General features: G+C 35.5%; 1 protein-coding gene across 2 annotated transcripts; it reads left to right on the top strand.

The window, feature by feature from the left end:
• The first annotated feature begins 229 nt into the window (after positions 1-229).
• On the top strand, positions 230-18,130 carry LOC125658944 (uncharacterized). Of its 2 annotated transcripts, XR_008798830.1 has the most exons (6): positions 238-1,437; positions 9,617-9,778; positions 11,131-11,282; positions 12,810-12,923; positions 16,451-17,240; positions 17,272-18,130. XR_008798830.1 is itself a non-coding variant. In XM_048890413.2 (5 exons), exons 1-5 carry the CDS (start codon positions 537-539, stop codon positions 16,655-16,657), a joined length of 1,536 nt encoding a protein of 511 aa, XP_048746370.2. In that variant the 5' UTR covers positions 230-536; the 3' UTR covers positions 16,658-18,130. The 2 variants fall into 2 exon arrangements, 1 of the variants encoding a protein (XP_048746370.2); XM_048890413.2 differs by having other exon boundaries at positions 230-1,437; positions 16,451-18,130.

The raw sequence follows: 18,130 nt of genomic DNA, 5'->3' as shown, positions 1-18,130 counted from the left end.
CTTTTATTATTTATTTCCAACGATGTAGGAGATTGTGTGTATAATAGGTATCCTAAATATGGACCAAAATATAGGTTTACAATATATCCCCTGAACTACCTAGCAATTCTCAGGTAAATTTTAATCTTCTCTATATCCCGAGATCAGCTAAAATTACAAAATATACACACCTGAGTGAACGCCAGCTTCCGTAATTATGACGTATCGAGTGACTGTGTGTTTGAAAGGCGAGAAGAAACTCGGGGAGAAGTTGATCGCCCAGTTTGCGCTTTTTGCATAAAACTGATAGGAGAAAACCAGCACCATGCACTCGGGAGGGAAATCTGGGAGTGTGCTTGCTGCCAGCGTTACATTAGCACAAAAACGGACTCGACATGAAATCTCGCAGAACCCGTGTTAATGAGAGGTCTACCTACTAGGCGTTGATGGATTAAATTCATTTGAAGATGATGTTCAATAACTATTTTTCGAAATATTCAATTCAATTAATCTGTGCTCAGTGATTTTTCATAATATTTAATATATTTATTTCTGTCATGTATTCGTGGTTGACGGAATTCTACGCCAAGATGGGATTTCTAACATGTGTGATTTTTGTATTGATACTAAGTCCGGTCATTCTAGGAAGTCAGTGCGTTTTAAGTGACGGTAAATGTGCTTATAATGTGTATCTATCAAACGGCAATGACTGCGGAAGACCACTACAAAAAGGTGCCGCCATTCAGAATGAACAGAGGGACGATTACACCGCAGCCGACATCCAGAGGGACTTCAATGTCGTCAAAACTGACCACGAGGACAGAATCAGAGAGCTTGAGGCCTCTGTCCAGAAGATGCTGAGGTCATCTATACCAACCAATCAGATGTCGGCATCCTCCGGTCCTCGGGATGGACTGCTAGGACCAGTCAACGTTGAAAGTTTGTTCCCCGGTGTTAATGCAACTGAGCGAGGTCTGCTTTCTTCTCTTCATAACCATTTTACAAAATTAAGAAATGATATTCAGGCGCAGACGAGAAAATTATTAGACATGCAGGTGAGATTAAATGACACCACTAACGCATTGTCACAAGCTCACGACGAGTTGTTCAAAAACAGCGAAAAGGTGATCGCGGCGGAGCACAAGGTCACTTCAATGGTGCAAGAAAGATACATTCTAAAAAATCAAATAAAATTCAAATCTGAACAGCTTCATCAAGCATTAGAGAAAGTGAATTTTACGGATGCTAAGCTTTTACAAGTAGAAAAACAATTATATGTCTTGGTCCGATCGGAGTCCAATCTGAAAGAAGAACTGGGGCTCTACCAATGGAAGTTCAACAACAGTCTGAAAGCTATCAAAAGCTTGAAGAATAATCATACGAGATTAGAGAGAAAATTAAATAAAACCCAAGCAGAGTTAGACCGGGCCAACATTGACCTCATGGAATGCATTACTGGTGAGTACTATCGATTTCACGTGATTGGAAGTGACACGTGGTCTTTATTGACCCTAGACCACGGAATGGAATGCTTCATTCCAGATGGACCATCCCCTCACTTCACTCGTGATATTAATCTTATCATAGAAATACATACTATTGATGGTACGAAATATTCAAAGACCTGTAATTAAAGATATATACTTTAAAAATGATTTTGAAATTAGTGTGTGGGTGTATTGATGTTTGTGGGTGTATTGATGTTAGTGGGCGTTTAGATTTCCAATATCTTAATCAAGCGGAGATGAACAAGGCTAAATATATAAAAGCCTCGTGTTTGAAACGTTTGTAAGAAATACTTGAAAAGTCGTCTGAAATACTATATGATAAAGATCTGTAATACGGATAATTTCCTACTCATCTATACAAGTGATTTAATTCTATGATTTGGTTAAAAGCACGTTTAAACCAACAGAAATACTAATGCTATTGGTTTAGAAAGAAAGAATCCCTGTTCTCTTGTTAGGGGTAATCATACTTGGTGTTGACAACACTAAACTTTTTATCAAAAACAGATTCCCACTATAAAAAAAAAAAAAAAAAAAGAACTTCCATGCCACCTGTTTTTAATACTTAGCAGAAAAACTCTCATCATTTTTTGTTGACTCCACAATCGTAAAACTCTCAGCAGTTTTCACAGAATCGTATATATTCTGAATGTTGCGCTCTCCGAGCTGGAATTTATTATTCTTTGTGATATAATGTTGTCTTGTATACCAGAGCGGCTGCTATGCGGTATTCGTTCGAAATTTTATGAGAAACTTCGAATTATTCATCTGTGTTAAAAACCTTGACGCGGAGGTTATGGGGAACTTGTAGATCGTGTTGGCCTATGATTTATTAGCGAATTCTCTAATCTTACCATCAAAGCACAGTAACCGCCAGACATAAATAAACACAAATTGTGAACATAAGCTTTTTTAAAAATTCCATTCAGAGAAATAACTGTTTTTTACACACTATGGAAATTCTTTACATGATATAAAAATAAGATCTGTTTTGAAAGGGCAAGAAAACAGAGAGGGACTAGATCTATTTACATTTAATGACTAACTTAATTGTATTTCATTTCATCTCTCCCCATTTCTCGTCTAAAGTTTCAAAAATTATTTCTTCAAAACCCCAAAGCATCAGCGTTGTTACAAAGTACAGAAAATCAATTTGTTTATGTCGTATACAGATCTTTGACCCAATTTTGGTAATTTATGGTAAGCTCTTGAAATATGAGATAATTCCCTTTTATAGATTAGTAGCTGGTGCTGCTTTAATTATTTAACGTGAAGACGATGTTTGGAATTTCACAGTTAATACCGTCTCATTGAAGAGGCGGCTTTCCCGCTGTCAGAAATTTACGAAGTTAAATGATCTAACCTTTCTTACACACAAAAGTTAAAATGTTTTACGTGAGTGCCTCCCGTCAATCTGTACTGAAGATGATAAAACTTCGACCTCTTCTTACGATGTGATATATCTTACTAACAAATCACATATTCTTGCATGAATACATGTATGATTTGTACATTGTGATATGATTTGTTTAACGTCGTTTCAGCTCTATTCAATTCATGTAATTTTTACATTTTAGAATTTAACATTGTCTACTAAAAGATTTGATTTTTTAAAAGATATTTTGTTGAATAATTTAAAAAATAAAATATAGTAATTAAAACAAGAAATCGTACATTTTAATTAAGGACATTACGTGAGAACATTTCTAAATGTTTAATTGCTCAGTATATTTAATCAACAAGATACAGGCTTATTTACGATGCAGTTTAATTTTCGCTATTTTTGTTGTACAGAAATACCTGGAAATAAACCCGCAGTGATTGTTGCCTAACTATACCATCTAAATCGCGAAATGTGTATAATATGAAATTGACAAGAAACTTAAAAGAACAAATCTGAGTAATACTTTAAGTATTAGTTGTATATAGTACCGAGTACTAATTCTAGTAAAATTATCTCTTTATCCTCAGACCATGAATAAAGCTAAGGTGTGTACATAGTTCGGGCAGTATACGTTACAAATTCTTATTCATATCTACATTTTTTTTTCCTATCCTCGATTATTCAAAGTTAATGTAAACATTTAAATCATAGATATTCTAGAATGCACCCACTCAACTATATTTCATCTTCAACCTCATAAAATTCAATCTGCCCTGTCTGGGAGCAATCTGATATCTAGTAATGCATTGCGATCTTGATTTAATGATAATTTTATTCATTCAGTTAGGATTCCTTACGAGATGTGCAAACCACTCAAAACCTGACGCTGTATTATGTTCATAAAATTAAGAATTCATAAACTTAATACAATATAAAAATATATTAATGTGTGCACTATAACTCGCTGCATTTTTGACGTGATATGTCGGAAAGGTTCACTTATTTACGGAGCGCGCAGTAAGACCTGACCTACATCGTTTATCGAGTGATGATGCAGGTACTTATATTCCTAGATTAAGTAGGTATGCCGCCGATGTTATTTACAAAGAAGACACGGCAGCATTTTAACAAGACAAAGATAGTGGATACGACAGTTAATGACATATTGTATCGGTGCAGTATCGACATAAAGACGTCTTCATTATCCAGACCTACAGATGTAACAGACGTGTCTTTACCCTCGCTTTGTACTCTTCCTACACACTATATATAACATCATAATAAAAAAAATCACAAAAATCCAACAACACTCAACATCCAAAGTGTCGGATCTAATAGTAGATACGAGGTCAAATAAGAAAGGATATAAACAGCACTAAAATGGCACAACGACACGAACAACAGTGAATTGTCAAATTTTCGTGAAGCCCTGTCCCTTCTTCAAGACGATAAAATATTATTACATAGAAAAGAAAACTAAATAGAAAAGGAAACTAACACTGAAACTAAACTACAAAAGCTGATAACAAACAAAACGTCTACACATTAAAATTATCGAGTGTAATATGTGGCAATAGAAAAGTCTGTTCTAATCGAGAGTCATAATCATATATATATATATATATATATATATATATATATATATATATATATATCACTACACTGACATCGAGGGACACTCATGTCGACCTTTCCCCCTATAAACCGGTAATTAGTCCCGGAATGTTATCGGGTGATGTTAAATATCAGTTGTTCGTGGTACCAGTCAATAAATCTAGCTCATTCGGTGACCTGAATTCTATTCAATGGATCACATACCAGCAGAGATGTTCAATGATGCCGTTTGCACACTTTTAGGTGATAAGATAATTTTTTTTATAGAAATCGGCACCACCACGTTCAGGCCATAATATGTTCGATCTCGTTCTGTTTATGTCTGTCCGTCCGTCTGTTTGTTGAGAATTATTTTCCTCTAGATGATAAATTCTGTATAAAAAAAAAAATTAAAAAAATTGCTAACGAAATTTCCATAATAATAAAATGATGTTATCATCCAATAAATAATCCGGCTGTTGTATTCTGGTAAATACGATCCGTATAAGCATGGTAATATTTGACATGCTGAACGATTCACTTAATAAAATAAAACAAGTACAAAAAGTGATTATATTCAAGTTATGACATCTGCTTCTCTTTGAGAATTAAGATATCTTCAGAAGGAACACACACTGGTTGTTAAAGAAAATCGGAGGAATCTCGAATACGTTTACAAACGCAATTTGATTTCAACAAAAAGTTTTAAACTAAAAAACCTATAGAGCAGTTTGCTGTTTGTAATTTTTTCTGTGTGTTTCTACCAAAAAAAAACACCAAAAAAAAGAAAACAACCCAAGAGCAGATTCATATCATGGATAAGAAAATACATCATAAACGTTGAATTAGATATGACAAATTTTATGTAACTTTGATAAAAAAGAACGTATAGCAATGTACTGTTTCTGCTTTCTAAAACCAAGAGACAAAATAAAATGATATGCTCTGCATGCATCAATGGAAATTTAGGTAACCTGAATGATAAAAAATCCAATCTGATTTTCGAATTTCAATTCTAATATAAATTTCAATTCCGATTTATAGCTGACGCGTTGACTTGCACTTGGCCCCTCCCCCACCCCCACTCCCATCCTCTGTGTGTGAGTTTAGGATTGTCTGTCTCATCAACAAAACACTGATTACACCTTATTTTAAATAAAAGCAATTCCAGCAGGGGTAAGGGGGTGTAAACAATATTACAATACACGTACAACATATACATCTACAATATATGTACAACATATACATCTACAATATATGTACAACATATAGATCTACAATATATATAAAACATATAGATATACAATAGATGTACAACATAGATATACAATACATGTACAACATATAGATATACAATATATATAAAACATATAGATATACAATATATGTACAACATATAGATATACAATACATGTACAATATATAGATATACAATACATGTACAACATATAGATATACAATATACATGTACAACATATAGATATACAATATATGTACAACATATAGATATACAATATATGTACACCATATAGATATACAATATATGTACAATATATAGATATACAATACATGTACAATATATAGATATACAATACATGTACAACATATAGATATACAATATATGTACACCATATAGATATACAATAGATGTACAACATAGATATACAATACATGTACAATATATAGATATACAATACATGTACAACATATAGATATACAATATATGTACAACATATAGATATACAATATATGTACACCATATAGATATACAATAAATGTACAACATAGATATACAATACATGTACAATATATAGATATACAATACATGTACAACATATAGATATACAATATATGTACACCATATAGATATACAATATATGTACACCATATAGATATACAATATATGTACAACATATAGATATACAATACATGTACAACATATAGATATACAATATACATGTACAACATATAGATATACAATATACATGTACAACATATAGATATACAATATACATGTATATACAACATAGATATACAATACGTGTCCAGTGCGGATTTTATTGACGATAATTTATATTCGTGTCCGATTTTTTGATTTTTATTGACGATGATTTATATTCGTGTTCAGTGCGGATTTATCAATTAATTTCAAATTACATCCACATAACAAAAAACCATACAACCTAGTAATCAAGTAAAAAGTGGGATCCACCATAAATTATTGAGTGCGTTACGTGATCACTTCCCGATGATTTGATGATTGATGATTTGATGATTGATGATTTGATGATTTAGGTTCTCAGTCATGAGAAGGTTGTATCACTACACCTAACAGCACATCACGTGCATCCGTATCGGACTTTTTTATCCCGACTTTTTACATATTTCCGTGAAAGTGTAGAATTGAAGATTTCTGATTAAATACCAGACATGTTACTATGTAACACTGATTATATCAAACACCAAGTTCATACTCGTTTCTTCATAAATGTCTGATCCGAGATAAAAAGCATCTTGTTACGTCTTCTCGAATTTATTTCAGAAAATGGGGTTTCTGTCTGGGAGATCGACATGACGGTTTATTTTATATTTTGCTAGGTATTGATACTCATACAAGATTGTTCTCCACAGTACACGGATAGATAGAGAGAGGGGATGGGGTAGCTATAGACAACTTGATTGCAATGTGCACCTTTTTGCCATTAAAACTATGTTTGTGTTAAAATCAAATCTAACTGCATCAATACGGCATTTTTCACGTAACTATGATCTTTATTCCTTGAGTGATTTTGCAATCAAAAGCAAAAAATGCCATGTATACGTTGGTAGAATGGAACGGACATTTTCCAAAAAATAAGAATAATAATAACCATGCAAGTGCATAAAATTGACAAAACTGTTTTGGTTTGTTTATTTGCAGCACTGTGCATTCGATCAATCTGTTTCTGTAGAATAACTAATATAGGGTTTGTTTTGTGTTGATTTCTGTAGGCTTTGGGGTGAGAAGTTTGGTTACGATCGAGTTTTGCAGCCTTTAAACATTCGTTCACCGAGAGTCTTTATGCCCCTTTCTTACCAGTCTGTGTGAACATTTACCAGATTAATCTGAAGCTCTTGTGTCGTATACATGTTAACATCAACTAGATTAATCTGAAACACGTGGCCGAGAGGTTAGAGCGTTCGCCCCGCATGCGGAAGGCCGGGGTTCAAATCCCGGCCGCGACAGACCTAAGACTAACAGGTAGTGACACTTTCATCACCAAACGCTCAGCATCAGTTGTGAATGTCGCCGACGGGTCCTTGGAGATGACCTTAAAAACAGTAGGTGTGGCACGCTAAAGAACCCTCACTGCTCAATGGCGGTAAGCGCCGAACATAGGCCTAATTTTGAAGCCCTTGAACACCGGTCTTGGTGGCGTCTCCATATGAGTGAAAAATTCTCGAGCGAGACGTTAAGCAAGATACAATCAATGAAACACGTGTGTTGTATATAAACATGTTAATATCTATCAGATTAATCCGAAACACATGTGTCGTATATATACATGTTAACCTTTGATTTTCTAATGTTTGTTACTTTCAATTGATTTTTATCAGCATCAAAAGCTATACTTTTGAAATAATGCAACTTTTATTCACTAACCATACGTATGTCTGCTCTGTGCGTAGTATGAGGGGAAACCAACGGAAGCATGGGGTATATTCAATATACAACTGATTTAGTCATTTATGTAAATTACCCAAGAACACGTACATTGTAACCTTTGTCAAAGCAATCAGATATGAAAGGCGAAGAGTCCCGTGAAGAACCGTGTTAGAATAGGTCCTCAGTGTTAGAATAGGTCCTCAATGTTAGAATAGGTCCTCAGTGTTAGAATAGGTCCTCAGTGTTAGAATAGATCCTCAGTACCCCCTTGCTTGTCGTAAGAGGCGACTACGGGTAAATGGGGCGGTCCTTATCGGATGAGACCTCAAAACCTTAGGTCCCGTGTCACAACAAGTGTGGCATGATTAAGATCCTTCCCTGCTCGAAGGCCGTAAGTGCCGAGCATAGGCCTAAATTTTGCAGCCCTTCATATGAGTGAAAAATTCTCGAGAGGGGTGTTAAACGATATTCAATCAATCAATCAATGAAAGGCGAATATAACGAACAATGGTCAATTTCATAATTCCTATCAGCAATACAAAATAAAGAGTAGGGCAAACACGGACCCCTGGACACACCAGAGGTGGAATCAGGTGCCTAGGAAGAGTAAGCACACACACCCACCCACCCCACCCCCGTCGACCGGTCACATCCACCGTGAGCCCTATATCTTGATCTGGTAAACGGAGTTAACCGTAGTCAAAATCAGTGTGCCAAGAACGGCCTAACAATCGGTATAAAACATGTCAAACAGTATTTGACCCAATGATAGGTTGTATTGCCTAACTAGATCGTTATAACGACCATAGAATTTGTGATGAACATACATTTAATGATATCGTATTTTAGAATGCAATGTTCCGTCATACTTGAAAAAAAGTTGCCAAATAGCACTTATTGGAAAAATCCAAACACCTTAAATTTTTTGTATGTCAACAAAAGACCCAGTTTTGTACAACTATGCCAAAAATCTACGATCTGAACGGCTTTCCTAAGTAAATAAATACCAATTCTGCATTTCCTTTTCGTCTTGTTTTTGATTTATCCATAATTTTGTATACCACATGTAACATAATGTATGTCTTTAGAGAAATAAAACTGAAAATAGTACCCCCATAATACAAACAAACTAGCCATTTATTCTTTGTATATGCTAAATGATTTAAAAGGATTAGTAGAACTTTTGTCTGGAATTATGTATGCTCGGTCCAGGAAAAAGGAAAAGGTTATGCATGTAGCTTGTTAATGTAGATACACTGAAGTGGATTATCGCCACATACAGCATGTAATCAACCAATTAGAAAGCTAAATCAAAACATATACAATTTGTAATCAACCAATCAAAAGTCTTAATCAAGACTTATACAGTTTGTAATCAACCAATCAAAAGGCTTAATCAATACATACAGTATGTAATCAACCAATCAAAAAGCTAAATTCAAGACTTACAATCAAGACTTACAATGTACATAAAAGTACATATATCTTATATTCTTTTCTTTTCAGCAAAGACACAGTCCTTTTGTGGTTTTGAAAATGATGACATGTGTGGATTCACTCAAGAGGAGGTCACTGACGATTTTGATTGGACAAGGATAAAAGGGGAAACTCCCTCCACGGGTACTGGACCCATCGGGGACCACACTTGCGGCACAGTCGAGGGAGCTGGTAAGGGCACACATAAATGTTTACAGTAAATCCTGTCTTATCCGATATACAAGATAATTCTAACATGTATGAAGACTCTAACATACAAGAGATATACAGAAGAACTCCGCCGATTTTCAGGGGAACTCCCATATACAGGATAACTCCCACATGTATATACAGAATAACTCTGATATACAGAGAACCGCAAGAGAATTCTGATATACGGGGGAACTTCTATATACAGACAACTCCGATATACAGATAATTCCGTTATACAATGGAACTCCGGTATACAGAAGATATCCGATAGATAGGAAAACTCTGATGTACAGGAGAACTCTGATATACGCAGGAGAACTCCGGTATACAGGGGAACTCCGATATATACAGGGGAACTCCGATATATACAGGGGAACTCTGATATACACAGAACTCCGTTATACACAGGAAAAATCCGATATACAGAATAACTCCGATATATAGAGAACTCCAATATACAGGAGAACTCTGATGTATACAGGGAACTACAAGAGAACTCCGGTATACAGGAGAATTCCGATATACAGATAACTGCAACAGACAGGGAAGCTCCGATATACAGGGAACTCCGATATACAGGAGGATTCTGATATACTGGCTGAACCGAATTGCATGTCGGAGTAGACTTTGTCGGAATGCACAGTGTAAATAACACTTGAAAAAAAAATTGATGGAAATTCAGGGTCGGTATTCTCTACTGATGGGAATCAAGTTTAACTGTACCTTTTGAGATACATATCTAACATTTCATGCTTCTAAAACTCCACGTGTGATCATGCAAAATAGCATATTCATAAGTGTATCGTTTTCTAAAATTACGATGTCTTCTTAATGCATGTTGGTTTTAATTTTAAGGAAATGGTATTAATTCACCGGAATTAGTCGAGTTGTACAGGTGCCACTTGGTCTTCACGTAATTTATTGTTATCATCAATTGTGTGAGACTTACGTCAACACAGTTAGATTTCTAATTGGTTTTTACCCTCTGCTCTCCTCTGGCTCTCTACAGCTCACGTCAGGGTGGACAGAATGTTTATAAATACTGGGTTAACATGCCACTTTGATGTCTGGTGTTGCGTCATCAATCTGTATGCAGCGCGACAGGTTATTTTATGCATTTCCTCTCACATAAACCGCTTTCTTCCTTTCACAGAAACCGCTTTATCGTCGGGGTTTGCTGTTTTAAAACTAGATTTGTTTGATGTTGCATTTCATTTTGAAATACCCTGGATATAGTTTACGCAAATCGATTATCTTTTACTGCAATACTTTACTGCATGGTCCAGGACTAAGTTTTATTGGTCGTGATACTATTTATGTTGGTTTTGCAGGACACTTCCTGTTCATTGAGGCTTCCGGTAAGAACAGCAACCAGAAAGCCGTCATTTACTCCCCCTTCTACCAGAGCCTGGGTCACCTGTGTGTGGGGTTCTATTACCATATGTTTGGTCGTCAGACGGGCACTCTAAATGTTTATACAAAGGTATCATATTCTACCGACATAAACTTACAATGGCATTGTTTATTTTTAACAACTACTAGCAAAGATGTATTTGTATAAATGCAGGTCATGGCTACAAGTTTTGTTAATTATACATGCAGTGTTGTGTGTATGTATGAATTTCATCAATAACACCAACAAGTGACCGTGACTGAACTTTTTAAATGATTTTTAAAGAAAATGTCGAACCCGAATCTTACTTCAATTGGATCTTATTCGCTGTGGGGAAATTTTGGCGAGATTCAGTATCTACGAGTTTCTTGAACAATGTAAAATACTACTAGACAATATCAGAAAGTATCACTCGATCGTCGTATTACTTCTGATATTTGACTCATACATAGAATATTTTATACGAAAAACATTTCTAAATACGCAGTAGGCTTTGGGAAAAGTAGATCCGGTGGCCTAGAGCTCACCTGAAAATTGAGACAGTTTGTAAGGGGATAATTTTGCAAAAATGGGTTACTGTAAAGTACCATTGTGTCCCCCTCTTCCTCCCAGCGGTAAAGGTTTGAAAAAATCAATCATTCGTTATTTTCATCTGCACCTCTTTAGAATTCACACCAAATATTTGTCCATGTTAGCCTTTATTTGTTCTTGTGTTGCATACGATTAAATGAGAGTATCTCTCTTCATGCAGATGCATAGTATCTATTTCTGACTTCCTTCTTCGTCACTCACAAGAAATGATAGACACACTCCAAGATTGCATTTTTTTTAAATTCAAAACTATTAAAGAAAAAAATGAATAAAAAGCATGTGCATATCTTCACTTTTCTTCTCTTTCTGTTGTATGGTTTAAAATTATCTATCGCTCTTTTGACTGAACAACCAATGAAATTGAGTGGAAATTACAGTGATGTTTCAAATACATTTTAGGTCCGTAAATAGTAGTAAATTTGAAAGTCTGTAATTTCGGGGGGGGGGGGGTGTTACCCCTCTCCCCGCAATTTACCCATTCAAAGTCAATTTACTAATACCAGTTTTTATCAGCAAAAGCTCAACTAAAAGAGAGATCGAAATTGGACAAAAGGCACACGCTCGAGAAAGTTTATCTACACCACACGACACCCGATAGACATAACATATTAAGCTTACTTCAGTCTGTCGTTCAAGTGAGCTTAAACGTAAAATTAGCTATAAAATCTTTTTATTTTATCTTGACAAAATGCTTGTAGACGAGGGGAAAAAAGATTAACTTTTAAAACAAGAATGTGGGGAAAGACATGTTACAATCATCTGTGTAGGTGTACAGTGGCGTAGAATGCAGAAAAATATTTTCAAAAAGCAGGTAAATTGCTTTGCCATAAAAAAAAAAATTTAAAAAATGAATAAATAAAAAAACAACAAAAAAACCCCCTGAAACGTAGACCGACATACCGAATACAATCTGAGTTACGTAACCATACAAAATTTGATTACAGCGTGGATTCTTTAGAAATGACAGGTGCGTTGGGTATGTTTTTATTGCAGTATACTGATATCTTATCAAACTTGTCATTATAGACACGAACTGGTGACGTACTTACTACGGCGTGGAGAGCATATGGTAACCAAGGAAACGTTTGGATCCAGGCTCTTCTTGACATCCCCAAGAATCTGGCTAGGGCAGGGTTTCAGGTAATGCTGCATGGTGTGATTATATAATAATGGTCATAAAATTACGTGGATGGGGAAAGTAATTTATTGTAATTAAACACAGTACTTGTAATGTTAAGGAGAGACATGGGGTGTTTTCTTTGATTTTTTTTTTTATATTAGTATATGAACCTTTACTTTTAGGTTAGCGAGTGTGGGTTGACCTAAACATGGTTTAAATTCGTTTGGAAATTTTAAGATTTATTAATATGTCAATGATGGTCTATGTAAAAATACGAACACTGCCTAAGAATGTCAATTTCTGTACCTCGGAGAAAGATCGGTAACTCTTTAAAACATGCTATTATTTGATATTTAACAAACACCCTCACCGTCTCCGTAAAACTACAAATAAGAATTAAACTTTTAATTCGAATTAGGAACTCTAATCGCTGACATTTTTAAAACTATTATTTTTTATCTTTTAGACAGCATTGAGTTTAGAATCAATAGAAAAGCTTTTTCTAACACTTACTTGAATTGAAAAGATAAATATCAAGTTTGTGCGATTCTGCGCTTGATGTTAGATGTGGAAAGATTCCCTTTTCTAGTATCTGATGCACTACTCTATGTAGAATCACGCCATACAATGTATATTTCTGTTCCTGGAAAGTTGCAAATATGCATGATGGTAGCTGCAGAACTGTAGCTATCTGAGAAAATATTGGGACAGATCAGAGAGCTACAGATTTACCCCTTGTATAAATCTTCGATTTATGGCGCACCAAAAAAAAAAAACAAAACAAAACCGCGAACGGTTGAGGCCTTGTATCTCTATAATCATTCTTGCATCGCCCTCTCATAATTTTATATTATAAAATCCCTAACATATTTCCCTATACTATACTTGTGTCCAAACACACCTTCAAATATTCATTAAAGCCCCATACGACCCAAAATCTCACGGCTTTAATGATATCGTTCGATGACGTACATCATGTAGCCAAGTTAGGTCGCCAGTCAATTCGAATCCCAGTTCATTTCCATGCTAACACAATGACGTCTAGATGTGAACTAATATCCCCACAAATATTTTTAGTTAAATATTTTAAACAATAAACCATCCCACTTCGGTTAAATGATAATTATTTAGTAAACTCACGGCTACGCGGCTTTCATTCATGTACACGTATGTCTGGTCCGGTCCCCATCCCCGCCACACAAGTGTACGGGACCAGACTGTATGGGCTTTTGTAGCAGTTTCAATATTCAAGGGCTTAATTTACTTCTAGGTTAAATTATATTTTTGATATCTATTAATTATTAGTGTTTATAATAAATCAAAACAGAATACATAACTTACAATGTGTAATTGTAACGAATATTATGAATCGATACCAATAGCAACAGGTTTCAGATTGACCGTCTACCTAACATGGCTATGTCAACAGTCGACATCATTAAAAGCTGTGAGTTTTCGGGTCGTATGGGGCTTTAATGAATATTCAAAGGTATGTTTGAACACAAGTATAGTAGGAAAATATGTTAGGAATTTTTTATATTAAATTTATGAGACGGCAATACAAGAATACCACACTACGGGGCCTCAACCGTGCGCATTTTTTGTGTTCCGTAAATCAAAGGTGTTGTTTTTGTTTTTGTTTTTTTTTTTCGTTTTTTTTTTAATAAGGGGTGGATCGATCTGTCCCAATCTGTCCCAATATTTATGCCCCCTTCAAAGAAGAGGGCATATTGCTTTGCACCTATCGGTCGGTCTCTCGGTCAGTAGAGCACATGTTGTCCGCTCAATATCTTGAGAACCATTCACTTGATGGTAATGATATTTCATATGTGTGTTGATTATTAGTAGAAGAGGACCCCTATTGTTTTTCAGGTCAAAATTCATGGGTCGATCTACTCTGGACATAGGAAGACATTGTCCGCTCAGTATCTTGAGAACCCTCCGCTTGACAGACATCAAACTTAGTACGCTGGTACATCTTAGGGAGTAGATGATTCATATTGATTTTGAGGCCACATAGTCTAAGGTCAAGGGTCAAACTGGACATAAGAATATATCTTGAGAATATCTTGAGAATCCTTTGCTTGACAGATATCAAACTTGGTACAGTGGTAGATCTTTAGGAGAAGATGACCTCTATTGATTTTGAGGTCTCATGGTCTAAGGTCAAGGGTCAAACTGGACATACGAATATACTGTCCATTCAATATCTTTAGAACCCTTTGCTTGACAGACATCAAACTTGATATTTCATATGTGGGTTGGTTATGAGTAGAAGAGGACCCCTATTGTTTTTAAGGTCAAAAGGTCAAGGGTCAATCTACTCTGGACATAGGAAGACAGTGTCCGCTCAATATCTTGAGAACCCTTTGCTTGACAGACATCAAACTTGGTACACTTGTACATCCTAAGGAGTAGATGACCCTTATTGATATAGAGGTCACATGGTTTAAGGTCAAGGGTCAAACTGGGCATAGGAATATACTGTCTGCTCAATATCTTGAGAACCCTTTGCTTGACAGTCATCAAACTTGATCTTTAGGAGAAGATTACCCCTATTGATTTTGAGGTCACATGGTCAAAGGTCAAGGGTTAAACTGGACATTGTAATATATTGTTTCCTATATTTTAGGAATTAATTGCTTGATTGACACCAAAATTGGTACACTGATACAGCATATATAAGGAGTAGATGACCCCTATAGATTTTTAGGTCACCTGGTTAATCCGCTCCTGACATAGGAAGATATTGTCTGCTCAATATTTTTAATTGGTGATACTACTATCAATTAAATGATGCATGTGAATAACCCTTTTCAATTTTGCACCATGGGGACCAGATATGTTTTACAAACATCTCTAGTTTCTCAGAGCTACAGTTTGGCAGCTACCATGATGGATAAAATTAAGAACCCGAAAGATGGATTTTCTCAACCGTATTCAAATATTGTATACTAAGACACGTGTACCCTTGATCTATTTTCCCGAGAGGACAAATTGAAAACTGAGCGAATTTAGATTAACTGAAGTTGAAATAACTGATTTTGTACTCGAATTTTAAAAAAAGGATTGGAAATCGTTTTCCATTTGGCACCTCTAGGCGAAAATAACACTGGGCTACGATTTTGCGAAAATGACACACCACACAGGTTTCGCGAAAATAACGAAGATTTCGAGGTGTACAGAAACTGAAGCGCTAGAGGAATTTCATAAATTATATATTTAAAAATGGGAGAATATCTCTCTTTCGTATTTACCCTACTTTACTTAATATGCACGCACGCTTATGATCATATCACATGCTTCACTCGGTCCAATGGTCGCACCGGTATACATGAAAGGTGAAGATAACAAACAGTGATCAATCTCATAACTCCTGTAAGCAATACAGAATAGAGAGTTGGGCAAACAAAGATCCCTGGATATACCAGATATGGGATCAGGTGCCTAGGTGGAGTAGCATCTCCTGTCGATCGGACACATCCGCCATGAACCCTATATCTTGATATTAGCTGTATATTCTATATTTGTTTCTTTTTTCTGTCAGTTGGTGTTTGAAGCTATACTAACCAGTGGTTACCTTGGAGACATATCCATAGATGACATATCAGTTGATGACGGAAGATGCAATTCCCGCACTGTCACACCTGTATCCGTGACGTCAAATGTGACGCAAGCACGCACCTCACAGATTCGAAGACTCCAGAAATTTAGGAAGTTCCGAAAGATGCTTCGACGACGTAGAAATCTGTGATCGTTCTTTATTGTTGGGTGCATCTTGGTTATTCATCTTTTTGGATATCCATGGCATTTTTTTCCTGTGCAGTCGAACTATCCTACATGTACATAATAACTTGCTAAGACGATCTAACAGAACTTATCAGATCAGTATATATTTTTATCTGCAAATAAATATAATTAGGGTCTAAGTCAAAGTTCATAGGTACTTGGCGACATGAAACCCCTTAGTGTTCGAAGCGAGGGATATTCTCTTGTTGTTCAAGAGACATTTTAAAAATCCCGTCAAAGATCATACTTTAATCTCATCCCCAGGATTTTGATTTTAACAACGTCTTGTCAAGTGTGTGGTTGGCAAAAATGAGAACTCTAGATATCTTTTATGCGCAATAATTTTTGCAAACCAACAGTGTTATGAGAGTAATGGATCGGAATTCATATAAAGATGGAAGTAACGGATCAGAACGCACGTAACAATTAGAGGAGCGGATGAAAATTCACAAGACAATTTGAGTAGCAGACAAAATTCAAATGAAGATGAGAGTAACGCATTGGACTTCATGCGAAGATAATAGTAGCGGATCGGAATTCATGTGAAGGTGATAGTAGCGGATCGGAATTCATGTGAAGGTGATAGTAAATGTATAACGGATCGGAATTAATATGAAGATGAGAGTACAACGGATCGGAATTTATGTGAATTAAGATGAGAGTAGCGGATCGAAAGTCACTTGACGATGAGAATTGCGGATCGAAATCCCTGGCTAACGAAGATTTTTGTTCGAAAGATGTGATTGAATGAAGTTATCACAAAATAAAATCCAAATTGAATGCAATGTCACAATTTGTCGTGAGGAGTAAAATGATCGATATCTTGCAATATGGATAACTTGGAAGTAAAAGAATACGAGATCAAGGTCAGAAATGCTGGCATCTGATCACAAGATCTGTACAAGCTTGTGGTTTTCAATTATTGTTTTAAACTTTAAAAACGTGGCCCAGGTCGGGTTTTTTTCTACAAGTAGCTACACATTGTGTATCTACCGAAGGTTGATGTCACAAAGCAAAGCGACTTTGGTATATCATTCATGCGCTCTTGACAGAAGGACTAAGAGAACAAATAGAAACTGCCTTATAAACTCTTAACTTTGCTGTGTACAGAGTACATTTAATCCGTGTGTTATATGTAGACACCGTGCATTATTGTCATTCTCTGCATCATCATACTAATATTATTCTCTGTGTCGTGAATTATCCTGTAAGTCTTGACTTTTGATTCTGTACTTGTTGGATATAAATGCGCATAGTATTAGTACCATTCTCTTACCAAGGAATGTGGTATGTTTACAAACGAATTGTTGTCATATTTTTGTCTATCACTTCTACCAAGAAAATTTGCAAAATTCGGTAGTGCCATTTATCAACAAATATTTTGTCAACTGAATGGTCAATTATCTGTCTTAAAAGTAAAAGAAAATCAAAATAGAAA

The sequence above is a fragment of the Ostrea edulis genome, chromosome 9, assembly GCF_947568905.1.
Source record: "Ostrea edulis chromosome 9, xbOstEdul1.1, whole genome shotgun sequence".
Lineage (NCBI taxonomy): Eukaryota > Metazoa > Mollusca > Bivalvia > Ostreida > Ostreidae > Ostrea > Ostrea edulis.
The sequence above is the reverse complement of the archived record's forward strand: the minus strand, read 5'-3'. Positions and strand labels throughout refer to the sequence as shown.

Bases quoted from the DNA above. Each gene is read 5' to 3' on its own strand.
- LOC125658944 (XM_048890413.2), top strand. From the start codon at position 537: ATGTATTCGTGGTTGACGGAATTCTACGCCAAGATGGGATTTCTAACA. The intron at 11,283-12,809 runs GTATCATATTCT...TTGTCATTATAG, and splicing joins CTCTAAATGTTTATACAAAG to ACACGAACTGGTGACGTACT. The intron at 12,924-16,450 runs GTAATGCTGCAT...TTTTTCTGTCAG, and splicing joins TGGCTAGGGCAGGGTTTCAG to TTGGTGTTTGAAGCTATACT.